The sequence below is a fragment of the Rattus norvegicus genome, chromosome 8, assembly GCF_021556685.1.
Source record: "Rattus norvegicus strain SHRSP/BbbUtx chromosome 8, alternate assembly SHRSP_T2T, whole genome shotgun sequence".
In the NCBI taxonomy this organism is placed as follows: Eukaryota; Metazoa; Chordata; class Mammalia; order Rodentia; family Muridae; genus Rattus; species Rattus norvegicus.
Window position 1 is genome coordinate 116,567,541 of NC_141541.1, and position 23,565 is coordinate 116,591,105.

Genomic DNA, 23,565 nt, shown 5'->3' on the forward strand with positions numbered 1-23,565 from the left:
GGGGTGTCTTGTTGGGTGGGGAGCCTGAGCTCAGGCAACCTGTCCTAGCAGCCCAATAGCAGCACCCAAAGATGGGGGAAATATCGTGATTGAGCACCCCTTTGCACTAAGCACCCTAGAGGGCATGTTCAGAGGTATTTGTCCTCACAGCAGACGAAACAAAGTCTGAAATGAGTTAGCAATGTCCTCTTGTGGTCACCAGGGCAGAAACTATAGCTACTGACAAGAACAGCCCTGGCAGCCCCATTTAACTCCTGATTCCCTGGGTTGGGCAGCTTGGAGCCCAGTGCCTGCGAGTCTCATCTCTGACAGCCACTCAGAGTCTAGAATCCATCCCTGCAGACACTAGGATATCCCTCTCTCCAGAAGAACAAACCCAGCTCTAGAATCTAAACCTAGTGAGGCCGAGGCAGGGAGGGCTCACCCTGCCTGCTAACCCACCCTGTGCTTTTGAAAATCCAGTGGACCTTTGTTCACACTGGACGGAGAAAGCCATATTGAAAACTTTCAGTCCCTAGTATCCTCTGAGAAAGTCCATTTTAGGTGGGGAAGGGCTCATCAAAGTGGGATTTTAGGGGGAGGCTGCTTCTGCACCACTGATGAGGGACTCTGGGGGCTGGGGGACTGTGTTCTAGAGAGAGACTGTTCTCTGGCCTGCCCTGTTTGGCTGTCACCAAACACATTCCAATGGAGGTTAGAGGCCTAGACCACACCCGGTGTTCCAATCTTGTTGTGCACCTATGTAAGACTTCCTGGGATCTAGGAGGTAACTTTCCTGATTTGGGACTTCCGGGTGACCATTCTTTGGGTCTGGACAGCTAAACAGAAGCAATTGTTTAAAAAACAAAACCCAAAACCTGTACTCACTACCAGCACCTTCCTTTCCCCAGCTCCTATCACCGAGGCTGAGCCACAGGCATTTCACCTAAAATAGAACCTCTTCAAGAAATGGCTGAACCCCCCTCAGTGACTCATCTGCCAGATGGGTGCAGCTATTCCTATCCAGTCTTTTCCAGACGGCGGCGAGGAGCCTTGACCGTGTCCTCCCCCAGTCTCTCCTGGGCTCAGGCTTAGGCAGATAAGACGTTGTTCCTGAGGCCTTCCAAGGAGGACCCTGGCAGACCTGGTAGCTCTCTGTAACTTGGTAAGGCTTTGTTTTCTGCCCCGCTGAAAGGTCCAGGGGTTTGTTGGGAAAGACCTATCCCAGCCTCTTCTCCCTTCTCCAAGGTCCCTACCATGACATGCTAGGGGACCTAGACTCACCCCCTCCTGTCCCCCAGGGAACACAGGCACCATGCTGTGGGAGACACTCTGGCCTCAAGACCAGTGGCAATCACGGCCTTCCTTAGCTGCATATCATGGTTCCTCATCAGGAGGCTGAGCCCAGGAGACGCCTGTGACTCCTAGGTACCCTCTAAGCTGTCCACCAGAATTAGAGGGACTAATTCCTCTGCTAGTATGACAGGAAACCCTTAGGATCCTGCTGTCCCGATCAGACGCTTGCCCAGGAGATGTGCGCATCGCATGCCTCATCTTCCCAGAGCCAAAGCTGGAGCTGGACGTACTTCCTGCACCGCCCTAAGGTAGACAGCACCAACGTTCATCAATCTGACATTTCTTGTCGGCAGGGAAGCCACCAGCTCTGAAGGTAGGCAGAGCCTTCCATGCATCCCCCAGCCCCCAGCCTAGTGTGTGCCTGAAGTCAGTAGAGAGGGGAAGGCTCAGAGTGGCATGCAGGGTGGAGAGAGTTTGGGAGAGGGGAGGCAGAGGCTGCAGGCATGTGGCTTTCCACCATCTTGCCCGCTCTACCAGGCACATGCTGGGGATCTGCAGAGGCGTGGTTCCATGTGATCCCTGGCTCTGAGAGAGCTTCATCTGAAAGAAGAGTCTCCCATCTGCTCCTTTACTCAAACTGTTCAGTGTGTGGAAGAGTAGCTAAGTAGCCCAGGAGACCAGGAGACCGGGCAGCAGGTCCTGAGGCCCCTGAGTTAAGTAAGAAGGATCTGAGTGATCTGTTTGCAGTGGCCACTCCCTGCTGTTCCTTTTACTGGTTTCTGGGGCAGCAAGGGAGGCAGAGGCATATTCCCTGAGAAGGGCTTTAACACAGTCCCTCCTGACAAGGATATCAGTGGCCTGAGACCTACCAGCGTTTATGAGTCTCAGGTAGGGTCCAGGCATATTTGACACACCTGGCCTCACAGGACGGTCCCCGGGAAGAAGGCTGCCAGAAAGATCTAACAGCCCCAGAAGAAACATGTTTTCTGACCACTTCTCTCTGCTAGGCCCTGTAGCAGAAAACAGGGCTTCAGATCTCCACCACTCAGCTCACCTTCCTGTGGAGAGCCGCCTACCTCTGAGCCCCAGTCCTCACTGGGAGAGTAGCACTCGGTGCTGGATCACTCGGCACTGACATCATGCCTGATACTGAATTTATGCTTTTCATTTTAAACATCACAGAGGTGGCTTTTAAATGAGACTCCCCTGCTGCTACCAAAGCCAGAGGTCCCTGGGATGACCCCATGCCAGTGTGACTCCATGCCTTTCTGGGCTGTGAGTCACTGGTCAGGTCTCATTAGGAAGTACAGCACTTCCCTATCCCCTATGATCCCTAGACACCAAGGAGAGGCCGGTGTCTGGCTGGCCTGGACATTCAAATAGCAATAGGGATCACCCACTGTATCCAACACGCACTGCTGCCCATCCACCAATGTGCTTTGCCTGTCTGCCGAAATCAGCCTATACAGAGGGGCACAATGGGGAAGCACATATGACCCAGTCAACATGACCGGCAGGAGAGGCCTGTGCCAACCCAGAGATCTGAGGGGGGCTCAGAATGGAGTCACCCCTGAGAGTAGGTGTGTGTCGCTGGTCTAGAACTTCGAGAAGGCTCTGAAAGGGCTCCCTTCCCTCCCAAGCTGATCTTATGTCTCTACCCTCTTTCCACTCACTCCTCTCGGTCGCAGAGAGGCTGCACCCCTTGAACTTGCCTCAGTCTCTCTATTTTAAATCTCCAGGACCATTGGAGTCCATCCCCTGGCTTCATGTCTCCTCTTGAATTCTGTTGGTTTCCAGGCCATTCCTTACCAAGTCCTTGACTCTCGGCCCCCAGGCACCACTGACCTGACTTTCACGGCTACCGCAGATGGTCCACAGTCCCCATAGGCCTGACCCAGCTCTCCAAAGCTCACCGAATGGTACACTTAAACTCTGTAAATGTCACTATATGTAGAGCTCACCTAAAATAACCGACAGTAAACACCGAGTCCTATTTAACAGTGGTACGCCTGCCAGAGTGGTCAGTGTGGAGTACATTAGTATTTGCAACATGCTTCAAAAAACTGACAGAGAAATTAGCTGAGTGGACAGATGACCAGACAGAGGGATGGACAGGGAGACAGGAGGGGCAGAGGCAGGTGGATGTCAGCCTGGTCTACATAGTGGGTTCCGGGACAGTCAGGACTACACAGTGAGATACAGACTCAAATAGCCAAAAAGACAAACCAAGCCAAACCAAACCAAACAAACCAAACCAAACAAAACACAAAATAACTCCCCAAACAAACAAAAACCCAGGAGACTCACAGGCTAATTAAAGATTCAGGTAACAGACAGATCTAGATTTTCTTATGTAATTCTTTCAACTTTTCTGTGGGTTTAAACTTTCCCATGACACAGTATTGAGGAAGACGCTCTACTGTCTCAGAGCTGGAGACCCTCTGGTGCTCTCCTGGCGTCTTTTGGTTGGATTGTAGGGTTCGCTTGTGTGTTCTGAATATGTCAACTTTCTACGAGGTGTATGCTTGGCAAATACTTTCTCTCAAACATCTTACGTTTTCATGCACTCTTTCTCTCTGTTGACTGTGCCTTTGGTGTCTTAGATGAGAAACCATAGACAAGTCCAAAGTTGGAAGAGCTTGTCCTGTAGTTCTTCATAAGAGCTTTCAAGCGTTACCTTGTATGTGTGAGTGTCCAGTTCACTCTAAGGATTATGTATGGCTGCTGTAAGGACCCAGTTTTTTTTTCTTTTGCTTATGGAGACCCAGGCTTCCCAGCATCATCTGGCTTTCTCCATTCAAAGTTCTGGTACTTCTTGACAAGAGTTAATTTTATCTTGAGCAGAATACTTAGTACTTAGTGCCTAGGCCCTGGGTTGAGTCCCAGAAACACACACACACACACACACACACACACACACACACACACACACACACACACACAGAGAGAGAGAGAGAGAGAGAGAGAGAGAGACAGCAGACAGACAGACATATACAGACAGACATATACAGACATACAGACACAGACACACAGAGAGAGAGACAGAGACAGACTGGGACAGAAACACACACACACATATAATCATGTAAATGTATATGTGAAATTTGGGAGTTCTCTCTCTCTCTCTCTCTCTCCTTCCTTCCTTCCTTCCCTCCTTCCTTCCTTCCTTCCTTCCTTTCTTTCTTTTTAACCACAGGGTTTCTTTGAGTAATAGACCTGGGTATCCTGGAACTAACTTTGTAAACCAGGTTGATCTTGACCTCAGAAATCCACTCTCCTCTGCATGGAGAATGGTTGGATTAAAGATATGCATCACTGTGCCTAGCTTGACTTTATGTATTTATTTACTTTTTTGAAACAGGGTCTCTTTTTTCATTAATTTTTTTTTAATTTTACTTTTATGTGTGTGAGCATGGACAGTACCTGTGGAGGCCAGAAGAGGGCATGGAATCTCCAGGAGCTGGAGTTACAGGCAGTTACCTGAGTGCTGAGAACCAAACTCTGGTCCTCTAGAAGAGCAGCAAGTGCTCTTAACCACAAGGCCATCTCTCTACCTCCCTCTGTGTTTTGTTTTGTTTTTTTCCTGTCAACTTTGTTTTGAAATTTGGGGGTTTATTTGTGTGTGCCTCTGTGGGCACGCACCACAGCTTTTGTGTAGGGGTCAAAGTACAGCTTGCAAGAGCCAGCTCTCTTATTCTACCATGTAGGTCCTGGGAGTTGAACTTGGTTCATCAGGTTTGGCAGCAAGCACCTTTCCCCACTGAGCCATCTCATCACCCCTTTTCTTGGCCGTCTTTACTTCACTGTCTCCATCCTCTTTCCTTTGACTTTACATATAAAAATGTAAGTCTTAGGGATAAACTCTGCGTTTTCTGCTCTGGATTACTTTCCCACTCATGTTCAGCTGATGCCTAGCCTTCTTCTGTGGCTAGGGCCAGCTCTCCATGCCTGATGGCTTCGGCTATGAAACAGTCCATACTGTGGCACTCTTGTCTCTCCCGTGTCTCCAGTGGGTCTGTTCTTCATCCTGCAGATCCAACTGAGGTCCTGTCCCCTGAAATCAGTCAGCCTGGGGCCATGTTCTAGCAACAGGGCTGGCTGCCCTAAGAGCTTGTAGTAGCTTGGAGGACTTCCCTTACTGACTGAAAGGTGTTGTTGTTGTTGTTTTAAATCAAGGTGACTACTATAAGGCAATCTGACTAGGCACATGGTGGTTAAGATCCCTTTCCTACCCCAGCCTGCCTAGAGGTCCACTTCCACTTTATTTAGGGTTAGAGGGAAGGGCTATAGCCATCTCCTCCTGAAGAAGGACTCATCCCATGCCCTTATGACACCTCTCCTCATCTGAATCTGGCCCAAGCAGCAGTGTGGCCAGGAGGGGACAGAGGAAAGGGGACAGGCTGCTGGCTAGGGCTGAGGGTTCTGTGCTGCTCATAGCACCACCCCCGGGCCATCTGGTGCCCTGGCCCTTGCTGGGAAAGGAGTGGGATGCAGGCATTAGAGGGAGAGGCTTAGACCATTACATGGGCTCCCTCCCTTCTTTGCACAACCTGCCTTGGGTAAGCATCTAAGCCCAAGGCTTGCCATTAGGGTAGGGGTAGGGGGACAGGAAGTTAAACATACCTGCTTTGGCCTCAGCATCATCTAAACCTGAAATAGATAAGGTCCTGACCACACTCTCTCCCTCTTTAGTGCTTTCAAACAATTTTTCTTTATATATTCTCTCTCTCTCTCTCTCTCTCTCTCTCTCTCTCTCTCTCTCCCTCTCTCTGTATGTCTGTATGTGATGTATAAGTCTGTGTATGTGTATATGTGTATGTGTATATATGTGTGTATGTGTTATGTGTGTCTGTATGTGTATATGTGTGTGTCTGTCTGCATGTTTGTGTATGTCTATGTTTGTCTCTCTACGTGTATGTATTTGTGCTTGTGTCTATATATGTGTGTGTGTATGTGTCTGTGTATGTGTGTGTCTATATGTGTGTATGTGTGTGTGTCTGTCTGTCTCTGTGTGTGTCTCTCTGTGTGTGTGTCTGTGTGTATTATGTGTGTGTCTGTGAATGTGTGTGTATGTCTGTGTGTGTGTGTATTATGTGTGTGTCTGTGAGTGTGTGTGTGTGTGTCTGTGTGTGTGTGTGTGTGTGTGTGTGTGTGTGTGTCTTGGAGATCAAAAAACACCTTCTGTCCTTCCACTGTGCAGATCCTGGGGTTGAACTCAGATTGTCGGGCTTGGCATCCAGTGTTTTTACCTGTTGATCCAGCTCATCAGCTTGGTAATTTTCTCAAGTGGAGCTTTGAAGTGAATCTATCTCTGGGCCAGTCAGGGTGAAACAGAGAAGCCCTGTCTCGGTGGGGATAGCAGCCCTCACACCCCTCATATGCGAAGAACACGGGAGGCCCAGGCTGTGGCCACCTGGAGGAAGTGTTTTGGCAGAACTTGCCTGGACTGAAGCCTGCGTATGTTGTACCTTATACTGCACACATTCCTGGGGCTCGCAGGCCAAGGACACACCTGTCTCCAGGAGGCCTGGGCCAGTGTGCTGTCGGGACTGCTCTTGGTGGGTGAGAGGCTCTGAGGCTCACTGCTCAGATTCTCCTGCAGCTCACTTCTAGGCCATTGGCTCCTCTTCCTCACCTCTACGGCAGCTACATGGCTCTGCCTTGACTTCTCCCTCAGACTGCTAGAATAGACAAAGGCAATATGGCCTCCTTCCTATTGCAGATGATTGGAGAGGCTGCCGACCAGCCTGACTGGACCTGCAGCATTGGCAAAGCCATGGAGGTTGGTCCTTGGGCACCTGCTTCTAGGAAGAGACAAGGAGAAGCACTCCCTCACTTCCCATGCCCAGCACAGAATGTTAGCATCCCTGGCCTCTAACTACCAACGTGATGTCAGAGCAAGGGTTTCTTGTGTGTGGTAAAAACAGAACTGGCACCAAAATGAAACCCTCTACATGGTCTCTTGGCACAGTTCCTAATAGCTGAAATCTTTGTAATTTTAAAAAGGATTTATTTTTATTTCACTTTTTATTTTTTGCTTGTATGCACTTAAGTGCACCGCGTGTATGCAATATCCACGAAGACCAGAAGAGGGCATCAGATTCCCTAGGAACTGGAATTGTAGATGGCTGTAAGCTGCCTTGTGGGTACTTGGGAACAGAACTCAGGTCCTCTGCTCTTGTGTCAAGTAGAAAGTGCTCTTAAACTGTTAAACCATCTCTCCAGCCCTCAGGTGAAATTCTTTACCTGCCCTGAACTGAAAAAAAAATCCAAGAAGACATGGCCTTCTTCCAGAGGAGTGACCAGCCTGAACTGAGTTAGAGGTGTGCAGAATAGAAGTGGTTTCCCTAGGCGGATTGGACAGATGGCAAGCAAAGCCTGTAGAGTGGCTTCCTCTTCATATTAAGGTGTGACCAGGGAGGTGACTCTGCTCTCAGTACGTGACAAACGGCAATGGCACCAATTTGAACATTATGCTTTGCCACTCCTCGGGAAAATGTGCCAAGGTCTGACTTCCCCTGACAGGACAGCCAGCTCCGGGAAAGCAAAGATTGTGTCTGGAGGCCCCAGCAGAATAGAACATCGGTGGGCATGGGCCTGTACAACAGACTAGGGCTGCAGTTTTCAAATGTGGTGCTGTGGAGCAGGGGGCTTCTCCCATGCTCCGGAGCAGCCAGCCTGGGAAGGGCTGCCAGCTTTCATCGCTGTCTTAGAACTCTGGGTGCCCCAAGGATGCCAGGAGCTCATGCTAAGGGACTGCTTGATTTGTCCAGCCCAGAATTTGTTTGAAGTATTTGGCCAAGATGTTTGCTCTCCATCGAATACTGTCAATTTGCAGTAAGTTTGAGGCCCTCTTTCCTCCTGGCCCTGAGCCCCAGCTTCCGCCCAGCACAACGAGGCAGATGGACTGAGTGTCTCAGGACCTCCTACTCTGCTGTTTTTCTAGGCACAGTCAAAGTCTGGCTCCCTTCCCATCTTACTAAAGGTTCTGGGCTTGAAGTAGGCAGGAGGCTAACTAAGGCTGTGGCATAGGGGGTGCTGGGATACCCACCACGTGTGGTTCTTTCTTCTCGCCCACCCCACCTAGGGCTGCAGCACAAGTGAGCATCTCATGGAGTCGGAAATCCAAAGGGTTCACGAGGAGGGCCCATCCCTCAGAAACACGGACCATCAGCCAAGTCTTCCTGCTCCTGGGAGGCCAGGGGCTTGTGGCGTCTCAGTTGGTAGGATCCAACAGGTGAGCTTTTGATCACACTGTTCCCAATATGGAACAGCTAACGCTTACTTAACTGATCAGTGCAGGGATGGGTCTGTTTCTAATCACAGATGCAGTAATCACGAGCGAGCACGCCTCCTCAGGAAGCCTCCACATTCCAGGAGCAACTCCAAATGCACTGAGTCATCGCCCCACACCAACAGCTCCTTCCTCGGAATCTCACACGTACCTCTCAAAAAACCACACATCCCACACCCACAGCACCTCACTTTGGCAGATATAGACCCTGACCTGTTAACAGTTATTCTCACTTATCCCCCTCCCACTCGTCCAAACAACCCCAGCTGCTGATACATCCCAGTGGCTGCCTACAGAAGCTACTCTGCATCCTGTCCGGGGCAGAGTCTTTGGGGGGAGAAGCTGAGACTCCTAGGGGTCCCCCTGGAGAAATACAAGGATGCCAGAAAATGGATAAACTGTATTTCAAACATATAGCCCCAACTTAGTAACACATAGGAGCACCCAGCCTCTGGGTCACCAAAGGGAGCCCCCAAAAGCTCTGTTAGGCATCTCCCTCCAACACAGAGCATCCTGAACATGATGACGATGTGGATCGACAGTTCTTTGGGGCAAAAGAGGCTAAACTCATGGATCTAGTCCTGTAGCATAGCCCTCTGTGAGTATGATTACCCTTGTGAATGCCTGGTTTCTACCATGAAATTGGAGAGGATAGTCTAGTTCACCACTTCAGGACCTCAGATAGCTGGAACCGAACTTAGAGAGGAGCTGTCCAGATCCCTGCTGGAAGGCAGTTCCTAGGTCCTGCTAGAAATCTGGTCCTCTTAGGAGTGTCCCTCTGCAGGACTGTCAAGGGGAGAGGCAGACCCAGAGCTAGGGAAGCCTCCAGAGGCATGCATGGTCACCTCTAACAGAGGGATCACCAGAAGAAGTGGTTCTTTTCTTTTGCCCCACCACGGTGTAATTAAACCAGGTTTTGTTTGTTTTTTTAATTTCTATTCTGAGACTCTAAGTTTTCGGGTTGTTTGGTTTATTTGGTTTGTTTTGTTTTTCTGTGTAGCCCTGGCTGTCCTGTAACTCACCCTGTAGACCAGGCTGGCCTCGAACTCACAGATCTGCCTGCCTCTGCCTCCTGAGTGCTGGGATTAGAGGCATGCGATGCCACCACCACCAGGTTAAAAGGGTTTTTGGTTTGGTTTGGTTCGGTTTATTTTTTGTGAGTTCTGAGTGTTTTCCTGCAAGAATGTCTCTGTACACGCTGTGTGAGGAGGGCATTGGAGTCCCTGGGACTGGAGTTACAGATGATTGTGATTTGTTTTGTGGGTGCTGGGAAATGGACCCCAGTCCTCTGGAAGAGCAGGTGGTGTTCGTAACTGCTGAGCCATTGCTCCTGCTCCTTCTCAGTTTTCAGGGTACAGGAATCTCTCAGGAGACCTGGGGCCAGATCTTGACCTCTGATTCCACATCCCAGAACCACCGCCACTACCCCCATCATCAGGATTCACGGGCGCTGGTGGGTAAGGGAAGTCGCTGTGGTCAGGATTGGTAGAAGGAAAGGAAGGGAGCAGAGGAGAGATGCTGTTGAGGCAGCGGTCAAACACAAGTGGTGCCGACTGAGGTCCTTACCTGGGTGAGGTGAGGGTTGGGGTTGAACCCACATTGGTTGCAGACCTTGTTGTGACACTGGGTGCAGGTGTTGAAGTTTGGCTGGCTGGAGGTTGATGTGAGGTCCGATGTCTTGCATATTGGACACAGGGTGCTGCTGGGAAGAGGGGCAATCTGGGGGACGGAATAGGGTGATGTGGGAGTGCTGCCTCTGTCTGGTGACACGGAGGGGGACCGTCCTGATCTCTGTGTCCTGCTGTCTACCTGCAGTGTCCTGCGGGGACCTTCGGCCTCCTGGCCTGACAGGCCTTGGGCCCTTGTCTCTCGGGGGCTCTCTCGGCCAGGAGCAGTAGCAGAAGCTTGCTTTGGGGTTGGAGAAGTTGCTCTCTGGCTGCCCAGGGGCTCCTTGGGGTCCAGTCTCCGGGAAACACTGAAATGACATTTTAAGTGGTCATTAGAGACACATCTGACAGAAGTAGCTCACACAGGTCCCTTCCAACCTGGAGTGACCCCAGGCCCCATCACTGTCCTTTCTCTTGTACAGTGACATCATCTCAGTCGCCATTTACTGTACCCTGTGCTCAAGCCCTGACAAGCTTCTTGGCATCAGGCTGTAGGGTAGATGGAGAACAGAGTCTAGTCAGTGATCTAGTAGTGCAGCTCACGTGGGTGGACTTCTTTGACACAGGGTCTCATGTAGCCCTGGCTGGCCTCAAACTCACTCTGTAGCTAAAACTGACCCCAAATTTCTGATTTCCCCTGTCTCTACTTCTAAAGAACTGGGATCACAGGTAGGCACCATGATACCCAATTTATAAGTGCTGGGGATCAAACCCAGGGCTATGTGTATGTGTATTCTATCAACTGAGCTATATTCCCACCCTAGGACTGTACTTTTGAGCTTTATTTTTATTTGTGCTCATTGGCATTTTGCTTTGCTTGTGTAGAGGCCAGAAGAGGGCACTGGATCCCCTGGTTGTGAGCAGCTATGCGTGTAGTAGGAGTCAAATCCAGGTCCTCTGGAAAAGCAAGCAGCCAGTGCTCTTAACAGATGTGGTGGTTTGAATAAGAATGGCCACATAGGGGGTTGGGGATTTAGCTCAGTGGTAGAGCGCTTGCCTAGCAACCGCAAGGCCCTGGGTTCGGTCCCCAGCTCCGAAAAAAAGAAAGAAAAAAAAAAAAAAAAAAAAAGAATGGCCACATAGGCTCATATCTTTAAACACTTAGTCACCAGGGAGTGGCACTATTGGAAAGGATTAGAAGGATTAGGAGGCATGGCCTTGTTGGAGGAAGTGTGTCACTGGGGGTGGGCTTTGAGGTTTCAAAAGCCTATGCCAGGCTCAGAGTTTCTCTCTCTGCCTGCAGGTCAGGATGCTGCTCTCAGCTCCTTCTCCAGCCTCTGCCCCCACGCTGCCATGTGTCCGGCCGTAATAATGGACTGACCCTCTGAAACCATAAGCCAGCCCCAATTAAATGCCTTCTTTTATAATAATCTCAAGGTCATGATGTCTCTTCACAGCAAAATGAAGTGACTGAGACAGGCAAGACATCTTCAGCCAGGGACTGGCCTGTTAAGGAGCCTCTAGGTGACACTGATGCCATGCCCTGCCTACTGACTTCTGGAGACCCTGCAACAAGCCTGTACCCAACCAAGTCTGAGAAGGTGGGATGCAAGGTTATTTTTTTTCCATTGGAGTAAGGCTGGGTGGGGCTTTAAGTCTAACCCTTGAGAAAGCTCTGAAGGAGGCCCAGTGCGCCCGGGGCAGCATGTCCATCCCAGAATGACCTATCTGCAGAGCTAGGTAGACCCACGAGGTAAAGAAACATTCAGGCTAAAGTCCAATTCTCTGAGTTCCTTCTTTGAACCAACTGAAGTTTGTTTCTGCTAATTTATGTCTTTTCCAGGGTGAATGCAAAAAGTCAAAGACCAAGTTTCCTGTTGCTTTCCAGAACATTCTAGATGGCTTTGGCCTGTATTCCTTGGGTGGCTGCTGACAGCCACGGGACAGATCAGGTTTGCAGAGACACTGGAAAAGTTTCACTTCGGTAGCCCACGCTGGCCTCAAATTCATGGCTTTGCTTCCCACTATGACTATAGGACCTATAGGACCTGTGACTGGCTCAAAGTGACTTTCACCTCACATGTAGTATCACAAGTTAGTGGTTCTTTAGGAGTTCTGTGCATACGGAGGGCCTGGGACAAATTGGCACAAACCTAGGAAAAGGCATGTGGCTGGTTTGCTCCCTGCTGCACACCAGCACTGTGCTTCGCACTGGGTGGATATTCACTGGGCACACAAAAATGAACGGAAAGAGGTGTGAACAGTTGGGTGAGCTCAGGAAGCAGGGCTCAGTCCATCAGTGATGCCGCCCAGTTATGAACATGTCGTAAGGAGTTTGCTCAGCGACAGACCAGCAGATTAGCAACGGAGACATAGATTCTAACAACAGGCTTCCTTCTTCCTGTCCGTCTCCCTTTCAGTTGTCCACACTGACCTTTGTTTCTGTTTTAGGTCCTTTGACCTGATTTTGATCCTACAGGCATATCTAACCTTCAGACTACGGACAACGCGCGAGAGCGTTCAGCTGAGGAGAGTTATGAATTCAGCCCAACACAAAAGACAAGCTCATTCCAAACATTGTGAGATTTCCATTTGTGGACGGGGACAGGGGCACTCAACTGTTTGGTTCCTGACTGGACTTTTTTGATGGCAACATGCTAAGGCAATGTTACAGGGTGGGGCACACCTGAGGCTCTCAAATTCCTACAAGGCAGGTCAGGTCTCCAGGTGCGCACGTGGTTACTTTTTAGATGTATACATATTTTATAAGTCTTATACTCTTTATGAATACCTACTCAATATTTAATTAAAATGAATTTTTCAAAAAGCAAATCAGACAGGGATCCAATCCCCGGTCCAGATTAGAGACAGATGTGCAAACAAACCACCACCAGACACACAGTCACGAGGAAGGTGAGGAGACCGCCACACTAAGGACAAACTGCTAGACTTAAGGAAGGCTCCGAGGGCTGTCAGAGCATGCTCGGCATGGGCGGAGGAAGGCACAAGAGTGCCGTGTGCAATCATTATCACTCCCACCACCTAGAACTGCTCCTGACAGCATCTTTGAATTACCTGAATTAGTTGGGAAGCTCAAACAGAACACAGGGAGGGCCTTTAAGGTTTACCAACAGAGGTGCATTAGGGCTCTGTGACACAGAGAGGATGATGAAGGTAGGAAATTCAGTGAGGAGGAAGAAATGATCCACAGAATTAAAGGGGCAAAGATCCATTAAAAGACATTGCTGCTTTTTATCCCCCATGGGGAATACAGTCAGGGCTGAGGAGTGCAAACACAAAAACAATACTTAGGATTTCGCTGGGGGAGCAGGAGAAATCTTACAAGTTAGGTCTAGATATTTTTATGGGAGAGTGTGAGTTCAGGTCACAGGCAATTCTCTGGAACAGAGGTCACCCAGAGAGCAGTAGCCCAGGAAAACATTCAGGGTTCAACAGCGTTTGTGGGCTCAGAGGAAAACCCAGAAAAAAGACAGAAGAAAAGGACCCCATATAGCTGGGCTTAGTGGCACAAATCTTTAATCCCAGCACTCTGGAGGCAGAGGCAGGTGGATCACTGTGAATCTGAGGCCAGCCTGATCTACAGGGAGAGGTCTAGGATAGCCAGCACTACAAAGTGAGGCCTTATGTTGGGAAAAAGGAAGGAAGGAAGGAAGGAAGAAAAAAGGAAGGAAGAAGGAAGGAAGAAAGGAAGGGAGGAAGGAAGGAAGAAGGAAGGAAGGAAGGAAGGAAGGAAGGAAGGAAGGAAGGAAGGAAGGAAGTTGATGACCCATAGGATTAGAGAGGCTCCCATCTTGGAGAGCAGCCAACACTGAACTCGGGGAGAGCAGGAACAAGTCTGTTCACCTGAGGCTGAGATAAAGGAGAAAATGGCTGCCCCCATGAAGCCCATATACCATACCATGAAAGCCCAAGCGCTCCCCAAACCCAGTACAGTTCCTCCTCCTGCTTAACAAGGGTCCCACCATGATGGAGGTCAAGAGTCGTGGCTATCTGGACACGGGTCCCAAGGCAACTCAAGCAGAAGGGAGAGCCTGGGGACAGAGGAGGCTCTCCCCCTAGGCAAGCCGTCACTTACAAACGTCTCCACCAAAACGAGCTTGCTGGGAGCAAAGAAAGAGAAAGGGAGGTGTCCACATGCAAGGCCATCCTGTTCCATGAAAGACCTGACCTTGTGGGCACAGGACACCAGTGAAGCCCCCACCCTTAGGGAGCCTGATTCTTGGGAAGTGCAGGGGTGAGGATAAAATGAAAGGTAGGGGAGACAGACACGGCTCTAAGGAAGCAAAGGCGCGGAAGGTCAGCCTGGAGAGAGGACGGATCTGAAGGGGCGGCTGGGAGCTGACAGGGGAAACTAAAAATACCTGCTTTCCTTTTTCCTTTTTCCTTTTTTCTTTTTTCTTTTTCTTTTTCTTTTTCTTTTCTTTTCTTTTTTTAGATTTCTATGTTATGTGTATGAGCTTTTTGTCTGTATATGTACCATGTGCATGTCTGGTGCCCAAGAAGGCCAGAAGGGGGCTTGAGACCCCCTGGGACTGCAGTAAAGAATGGTTGTGAGCCACCCTGTGGGTACTAGGAACAAAACCTGGGTCTTCTGCAAGAGTAGCAAAAGCTCTAAATCACTGAGCCATCCCTCCAGCTACAACAGATAAATGCATTTTAAAGACTTATTATTTATTATATATAAGTACACCGTAGCTGTCTTCAGACACACCAGAAGAAGGCATCAGATCCCATTACAGATGGTTGTGAGCCACCATGTGGTTGCTGGGATTTGAACTCGGGACCTCTGGGAGAGCAGTCAGTGCTCTTAACCACTGAGCCATCTCTCCAGGCCCATAAGTAATTTTAAAGATGGCCAAAAAAGGCCAAGGATATGAAAAACAACCAGTCTCTCTCAGCTTCCCTTCTTTTCAACATTTGGGGCTATTAACTGCTCACAAATATTGTTGGCCCAATCCTGTTTGCCAAGTCAGGAAGGAACCCTTGGCGCCTTTCAGGAAGGGTGCAAAGACAAACAGCCCGGCTTTCCCTCACCAGACCTGAGCTCTGGCTTTCTGTCCCATGCACGCCACTGTTAGGAGACATAATCCACAGTGCATTGCTCAGAGAGGCAAACAACTAATTTGTTTGAACCGGTGAAAAATGCTACAGACACTGGGTCGCAGTAGGGTAACCTGGGAGGGAGGTGGCTGCCTGCTCCATGGTGGGAAGCAGCCAGGAGTGCTCTGGGGACTAGAGTCAGCAAGAGCCTGCTAGCACTGGAGGCTACAGGAAGGAAATGCTGGTAGGAGTGGAGCCAGGGTAGAGACAGAGGGAAACCATGTTGTGGACTCCACATGGCAACATTTAGAGCATGCCCCCACCTCCTCCAGGTGAACACTTGAAAGAGAAATGACTCATATTAATAAGCCATCTCTGTCTGTCAGGAGGGGAGGGACCTTACGGACACTCTAAGTCAGAGCAGCCGGAAGCACCCCACTGCTTCAAATAAGGCTTTCAAAAATTCATGGCTGACCTTTCAGTAATGGGCAATTAGAACTGGGTAAACACTGTGGGAGGACCCCCACCTTTGGGGCCATTCCAGTGTTCTCTGGGCACGCCGGCAGAGAAGCGTGCAATGGTGGGCACCAGGGTGCATCTCCTGGATTCTGCAGTCCCTCCCTCAGGAGTGGATTCCAGTTTCCACATAGGAAACACCCCTTAGTCGGTCTTCAGGCCAGAGGTGTCCTGCTATTTTTTTTTTTTGATCATGTGATCCTGTCATGTTTTTGCATTCCCAACACATAAATATTTATCTACAATTATTGATAACCATCCCCCCCCACCATGCCATAGGAAGGTTTTAGAGGTTGGCTGGTAGGAAATAAAAGTAAGAGAGTTGGGAATGCAGCTCTGCAGGTGACTGTCACCTCAGTACTCTGTGGGTATGGGCAGGAAGATCTGAAGGTCAAAGCCGCCCCTGGCTACACGGATGACTTGAGACTAGCCTGGGCTAGAAAAAGAGGGGACATAAATAGTGTTACATTTTCCACTTTGTTCCACCTCCTACCCAACATGTGCCCTCGTTTAGAAGCCACCGCTGAGGAAAGTCGTAAACGCCCAATCTCCAGTCTTTTTTAAGATTGTATTTTTAGGTAGGTAGGGATGTGTGTGTGTGTGTGTGTGTGTGTGTGTGTGTGTGTGTGTGTGTGTGTGTGTGTGTGAGCACGTGCGTGTGCATGTGCACTTGTGTTGAGTGCAGTACTCTGAGAGGCCAGAAGTGTGGTGGTTTGAATAATGGCTCCCATGGGCTCATACATTTGAAGGTTCAGTCATCAGGGAGTGGCTCTAGGAGAAGGACACTGATGAAGACAGGAACTAACAGTGGGAAAGGCACGAAGGCCATGGACTTACCAAACCCTGAGACATGTCTCCAGTGAAACCTAGCTTTGAGAGGGTCTCACTCACAACTGGGCCAGACACACCTCAGGCCGAATTCATTCCCTACTACAAAGAAACTAGAAGGCATACAGCAGTGGTGCTCGGAGTGTTTACCTTTGACCATTGGGTCCCATTCCCCACCCCTCCCCACATCTCTTCAGGCTTTCCCTGTCCGTATCCGTGGAAAACAGAATGCACCATTTGCCATAAGCCCCACCTAGCTTTGAACATTGAATGTCTCTTGCTCTTGTGACAGACATTTCCTGCCAGTTAGTGAGTGGGGAAGGCAACAGCCTCAGCCTAAGGACTACTGTGCCATGGGCTTATAGTGATGTCCATAGACTACAGCCTACATCTCTAGAAACATTTATTCATTCATTCGTGCGGGGACATAAATCCGGAGACCACACTTTCCTTCCCAGGGCTCGGCGGGTACAGACGCTGTTTTCTATCACAGACTGCTCCTGCAGAGAATGCTGGTTCGATCTGACTGTCGTCCTTTGTTACATGTTAACTTCCTCCCTCTAAGTCAGTGGTTCATAACCTGTCCTGCATATCAGATATTTACATTATGATTCCAGACAGTAGCAAAATTACAGTTATGAACTAGCAATGGAAATAACTTCATGGTTGGGGGTCGCCGCAGCATGAACTGTATTAAAGGTTGCAGCTTAGGAAGGTCGGGGACCCCTGCTCCAGAAAGCAAGAATTCTTCCTTTTTAATGTTTGGTGGCTTCACCGTATCTGAGGATTGAACAATCTGTTAAGTCTTGAACCTGGGATAAATGGCATAGGTGCCTGTTTAACATACCAAAGCGGGCCTGGTCTCCAGGTTCTCCCAGCATCCTTCAGTCCCTACCTGTTCCAGGGTATGGCTGGCATACCCTGCCCTCTACCCTACACTCTCCAGCCCAGGGACTAGCTGTCCCTCCCCCAGAGGCTTTTCCCTATATAATCCAGACCCTTTGGTTACCCACCTTATTGTACCTCTTCTTGCACCTCTCCTCCTCTCCCCACATGGCCTAGGTCTGGTCAGGCCCACTCTGGACTCCCCCAGATGTGCCTGCCTCTGGCTATGCTGGCTCACATATCTATAATAAACTTTCTCCTCCACCACACCTAGGAGCCATCATGTCCTTTCTTTTTATATCTTTTTTCGTTCAGTATTTCCTGCCATTGCATATGTCCTTTCAGACTAAGACATAAGTTGGATCTGCTGTCTCTTGAGGCAGGATCTCACTATGTAGCTCTGGCTGTTCTGGAACTTACTGTAGACCAGAATGGCTTTGAACTCACAGAGATCCACATACCTCTGCTCCTAGTGCTAGGATTAAAGGTGTGTGCCATCACTGCCTGGCTGAAAACACACACACACACACACACACACACACACACACACACACACACACACACACTCTTAATGTGTTCACTGGGAGGATTTTTCTTCAATCATATCTTTGAATATTTCTACATTTCCATTTGTTTTGTTCCCTTCTTCACAGACACTAATTGCATCTATTTTTAATTTCCTCTCGTTCCATGTCCCTAGCTGCTGACAACGGGTGTTTTCCTGCCATCTGCCACACCCTGCTCAATCCCTTTGGTAATGCCAGACACCTCTCTAACACTGCCGGGCTTCACAGAGCTAACAATCCAAAGACAGTTACTGACTGGTGCACGGACTGAGCTCCTGTCCTCATCCTAGAGGTGTATTTCCCTTCCTAGCACCCTCCTTCGTCCCTCTCCATGTTCCTGGACTTGGAAAGCATTCTTTGTTTATTGTGTTTCAGTCCATGGGTGAAAGAAGGCGAGCTTTCATATTTTTTTCCTTAAAGCTTTGGGTTAGATCAGTAAAGGAACTAAGCAAAGACTTGTTTTTACTTAGTATGTTTAACCAGAACACAATTTACAAACCCAAACAAAGTCATTTTTCTCTTGAGTCCATTTGTGCAAGTTCTAAGTTTCCTAAAGCCGGACCTCTTTGTAAGATATTTTTCTTAGGAAGAGAGAGACGAATCAATCAGGAACTTTTATTTTTAATTTCAGGAAGTTCCCAGATCTCCTGAAGCTCTCAGAGAGAAAACCATGACGGTCTAGCCATCAACACATGCTACCCCTTAGTATCTCTCTATTCACAAGCATCCATTGGCTTGTAAGCCCTGGTGAAGCCTGGGAACTCACAGACCACTGGGTGTTACCGAGTCTATGCCCATGAGTTCACCAGAAGGCTAGCTAACTGTTCCCACGGCACCATGTAAACGCGACCTCTGGTGTGACGCCATCCCGAGTTCACCTTCCCAAGGTCACCTTCCTCCATGGTGTTAGGTGCCTGAGTTGCCTCCCTGCAGGATGCTTTTGGCTTATGGTCTGTGGGTCAGGTCAGGATGAGAGTTCCCAAAAGGACTTGGGTTCCCTGAACCTTTGTAGTGCTGTCCCTTTTTGCAAGCTAAAGGGAGCAAGTTTCAGAGCATGTTTTAATTAACTGGTGAAAAAAAAAAAAAAAACAAACTGTAATTAGGCAAGGTTTGTAGAAATGACCCTGCTAGGGCTCCTTTTAGGTGAATTAGACAGACATGTTTATACCATTCATCCATTACAAAGTTCTGGTTCAACCGGTTAATTACTCCTAAATTCCCAGAGGAGGTGAGGCAAAGAATGGGATTTGCAACAATGTAGTAAAGAGCTGGGTTCGTTAGCTGAAGCTTTGCAATCGCCTACGAGGCCTCCTCCCCATCCCCCACCCCCCACATTCCTGTATTACTGCTAGTCACTCATCAGCCCTGACTGAATCCCCTCAGAGTCAGGGCGGGTGGGCATGCTTACTGAGAGCCAAAAGGGCCAGAGAAGAAAGAAGAGAGGACAGGCAGGCATCCAGGCCAGAGGCCCAGAACAACAGCTTCCTTGAAGCATTCTCCCTAGGGATGGCCCTGGTACAGACCACCAGATGAAATGATGGCCACTCACTACGAACTCTTTTTTTTTTTTTAAGCACTGTTAAGTACTGAACCTGGAGATTGGCTTCTGTCTGAGCACAGCACAGCGCTTCTCCGTGCCCAGAGGCACAGCATACATTCCCTGTGACACCCAAGGAACTTCCTGGCCCTTCTATTCTACCGCGAGTGGCTCCAGACCCACCAGATGTCTCCTTGGACTGCTCTGCCCGGATCAGCTTAGCTGGCCGTCTCCACAGCCTTCCCGGAGCCATGGCTTGCAGTGTGGCCAGGCCGCTGAGGCTCTTGCTCCTCACCCAGCCCCTGCATATCTGTACTGGGAGTCCACATAGGCAGTTTTGAGCTAGTTTACCGAAGGGGGAAAAGCTCTGAAAGCTAGGAAACCAATTAGGAGTCAGAAGTCACTGCATAAAGCTGAGGCAGCTGTTCCCAGGTTCTGGCTACTGCAAAGTCTACTATGTCCCTTTTTACCAAAGGGACAGTTGAAGGAGCCTCTTCCAAATCCCGATGCAACTGGGAAGTCAAGATAAGCACATGAAATCTGTAAGCCTTTGTGACTATGGAGAAAGCCAGCCCCAGTCCCCAGCCCATGAAAAACCCAGGTCTATGAACTAGAAACTCTTAAGATTCTGCCTATCCTCCAGAGTCTGTACTGAGAGACACAGTACTCAGTCTGCTTCCAGGGCCTTCCAGAATGCCTTCTCAACCCACAGATATGGCCGGCGTCCTGCTTTACACACAGGAAAGAAGACATGGCCAACAGAACAGTTGGTGGATAACTCAGGGTTTGTGTCACTAATACTTGAACAGGCTGAACATCTGTGATGCTTGGGATATGGCCTAGACCCAGACTATCATGGTGTAAAGTATGTTACAGAGCCTGCTGTTTGAGATTTCCAGGGAAAGGCTGCCCGGCCTGAAACCTCTTGACTTGGTCTCCTGGGGACCCAGTTAACAGAATTTAAAAACTATATCTATTATCCCATTCGAGGAGAGAAGCATACTCCATGCCTACGCCATGTTAAAAAGGAGGGGCATAAATAGGAGTAAAGTGAGGTATAGAGTTACGAACGTCATGAGTTGAGCGAGGCAGCCCACACCTGTGTGGTAGTGTGAGCCTTGGCTACATGGTGAATTTCTAGTCAAGCAGGGAGACCTTCCTAGAAAGAAAGATAGAAACAAAGAAAGAAAGGAGAAAACTAAAGATATAATAAACCCATTGTTTTGTACTTTATACTAAACAATATTAATAACTAAGCTAACAAAAGACCAAAACAGGTCTCTTTAGAAATCAAGGCTTCGGGGCTGGGGATTTAGCTCAGTGGTAGAGCGCTTACCTAGGAAGCGCAAGGCCCTGGGTTCGGTCCCCAGCTCCGGAAAAAAAAGAACCAAAAAAAAAAAAAAAAAAAAAAAAAGAAATCAAGGCTTCTTGTTTTTTTAAATATTAATGGAAAACTTCCTAGCAATACTCCTGTTTCTTTTTATTTTTCTATATAAGAATATGAAAAAAACTTGTCTGTGCCTCAAAATGGTTAAAAAAAGAAAAGTAAGGGGATTGCCTTTTGCCTTTATTTATTTAGTTATTGGTTCTTCTTAGTTTTAATTCTGAAGGAAAACAGGAGGGAGGGCTGTGAGGTAGGTAAAAGCACCCGCCACCAAGCATAAAGACCTGAGTTCAACACCAGGAACACACATGATGGAAGGCAAAAACCAAGTCTGGAAAAGTTGTTCTCTAACCTCTACATACATGCTATGCCAGGCATGTACTCACACATGCACGCACACATGTGTGCATGTGCACACACATGCATGCACACACACATACCACCCACAATAAACAGAAATGAACAAAATGTACACAAATTGTAGAAGAAGTGAAAATTTCCTATTTCTTTTTTTTTTTTTTTTTTTTTGGTTCTTTTTTCCGGAGCTGGGGACCGAACCCAGGGCCTTGCGCTTCCTAGGCAAGCGCTCTGCCACTGAGCTAAATCCCCAGCCCCAGAATTTCCTATTTCTACTCATTCCCAGTCACCCTGTACTTCAGTCAGGAGTTCCTGTAGCCCAGGACACTGCTCCAGAGACTGGAGAGTCCCTCCTTGACAAAGGGCCTACAGCACTGGTCTGTAGCAAGACTGAGGTTAGTACAGGAACAGCAGGTCGGGGCAGGGAATGAGTCAGCAAGTAAAAGCTCTTACAGGAAGGCCTGACACCTGCGCTCCATCACCAGAGCCCACGATGGCAGGAGAAAGGAGACAGATGCAAGTTCTCCTGTGACCTCCACACATGTACCGGGTTACATGCCTACCTACCCCATCATATACATACACAATAATAATATTTTTAAAGAGATAGTAGATATCAAAGAGAAATAAAATCTTTGTCTTACATGCTCAAACTTACTACGGTCAAAAGAATTTTTAAAAAGTATTTGTATACACAAAACTCCACTTTTCGCATGTGACAAAATGAGAACTTGAATGTGCAAGTGTGTGTGTGTGTGTGTGTGTGTGTGTGTGTGTGTGTGTGTGAGAGAGAGAGAGAGAGAGAGAGAGAGAGAGAGAGAGAGAGAAGGCGTTAACATTTTCCACACACAGGGCCCAGCCAGAGTAGGGCTCTGTTTATGATGGGGAACCAGAGCTTCTCTGTGGTAAGGGCAACAGGGCAGGCACGGAACACAGAGGACCCACTTCAATAATCCTGAAGCCTACCAGGCATCCCTGGCCAGCGACAGACAGGAATGGGGAAGGACTCTAAAGCTTGGGGCAGACATCATGGCAGCGCCTGCTCTGAAGTCTTATTCAGAAGGTCTGCTTGAAAAGGCCTGGGTTTCCTGTGGGAACTCCCACCATCAGTCACATATGTGACGGAGGCCAGAAAGAGCCACCCTGCTGAGTGATCACTTCAATTTCAGGAGCGCCTCCAGAATGACCGCCCCTCTATAGGCATGTGCCCACATCCTCCAAAGCACACTCAGTAAGACACCTAGTCTAGGCTGGTTCCTCTTCCTATCCTGCCTGCAGGCAAGGCAGCCGGATGCCACACCTGATCCCGCCTCACCCCTGCCACTCCCCCCTCCCTTCTCTTCCTGTGGGCAGAGCACCTGCTGTGCAAACCTACAGTGCCCGTCCCAGAAGCCACCTCAAGCTTTGTGCTCCCAGCACTTGGGGGACCCTTAGGGCAAGGTGGCTAGTGCGATTATCCACAAATGGTAAGTCCCAGGATGAATGAGTGACTGAGTCTCAATAAATACAGTGAAGAGCAATCAAGAAAGACAGCCTACATCACCTACATGAACACGCACACACACACACACACACACACACACACACACACGCACACACACACACACACACACACGCACACATACAAACATACACATGGATTATTTTGTTTTGTTTTTTTAAAACAGCGTTTCTCTGTATCCCTGGCTATCTGGAACTCACTGTAGACCAGGCTGGCCTCGAACTCACGAGATCTGCCTGCCTCTGCCTCCAGAGTGTTGGGATTAAAGGCGTGTGCCACCACTGCCCTGCATATGTACTTTTTAAATGCCATCTCAGAATAGTAAATGTGCTGGCTAGTTTTATGTCCACTTGACACAAGCTAGAATCCTCAGACAGGAAGGAGCCTCAATTGAGAAAATGTCTCCATAAAATAGTCTGTAGGACACTTTCTTAATTAGTGATGATGGGGAAGGCCCAGACTGTTGTGAGGACCCCTGGGCTGGTGGTCCTCAGTTCAAGAAGAAAGCAGGCTGAGTAAGCCATGGGGAGCAAGCAAATAAGCAGCATTCTTCCATGGCCTCTGTATCAGCTCCTGGGTTGGTTGATTTCCTGCCCTGACATCCTTTAATAACAGACGATGACATGGAAATGCAAGCAAAACAAATCCTTTCCTTCCCAGCTTGCTTTTGGTCATGGTGTTTCTTTTTTTTTAACCCTAGCTAGGACAGCACATGAGATGGAAATCAGCCAGAACAGCATCCCCTCTTGTAAGT

The 23,565-nt window shown here is 48.8% G+C and overlaps 1 protein-coding gene across 2 annotated transcripts in view; it reads right to left on the reverse strand.

Moving 5' to 3' along the window:
* Positions 1-23,565, reverse strand: part of Bsn (bassoon (presynaptic cytomatrix protein)) — a 90,998-nt gene that overhangs the window by 29,859 nt on the left and 37,574 nt on the right. For both annotated transcript variants that reach the window (NM_019146.2, XM_087560704.1), the window contains 1 exon segment: positions 10,136-10,544. In NM_019146.2, coding sequence (NP_062019.2) covers positions 10,136-10,544 — 409 coding nt within the window.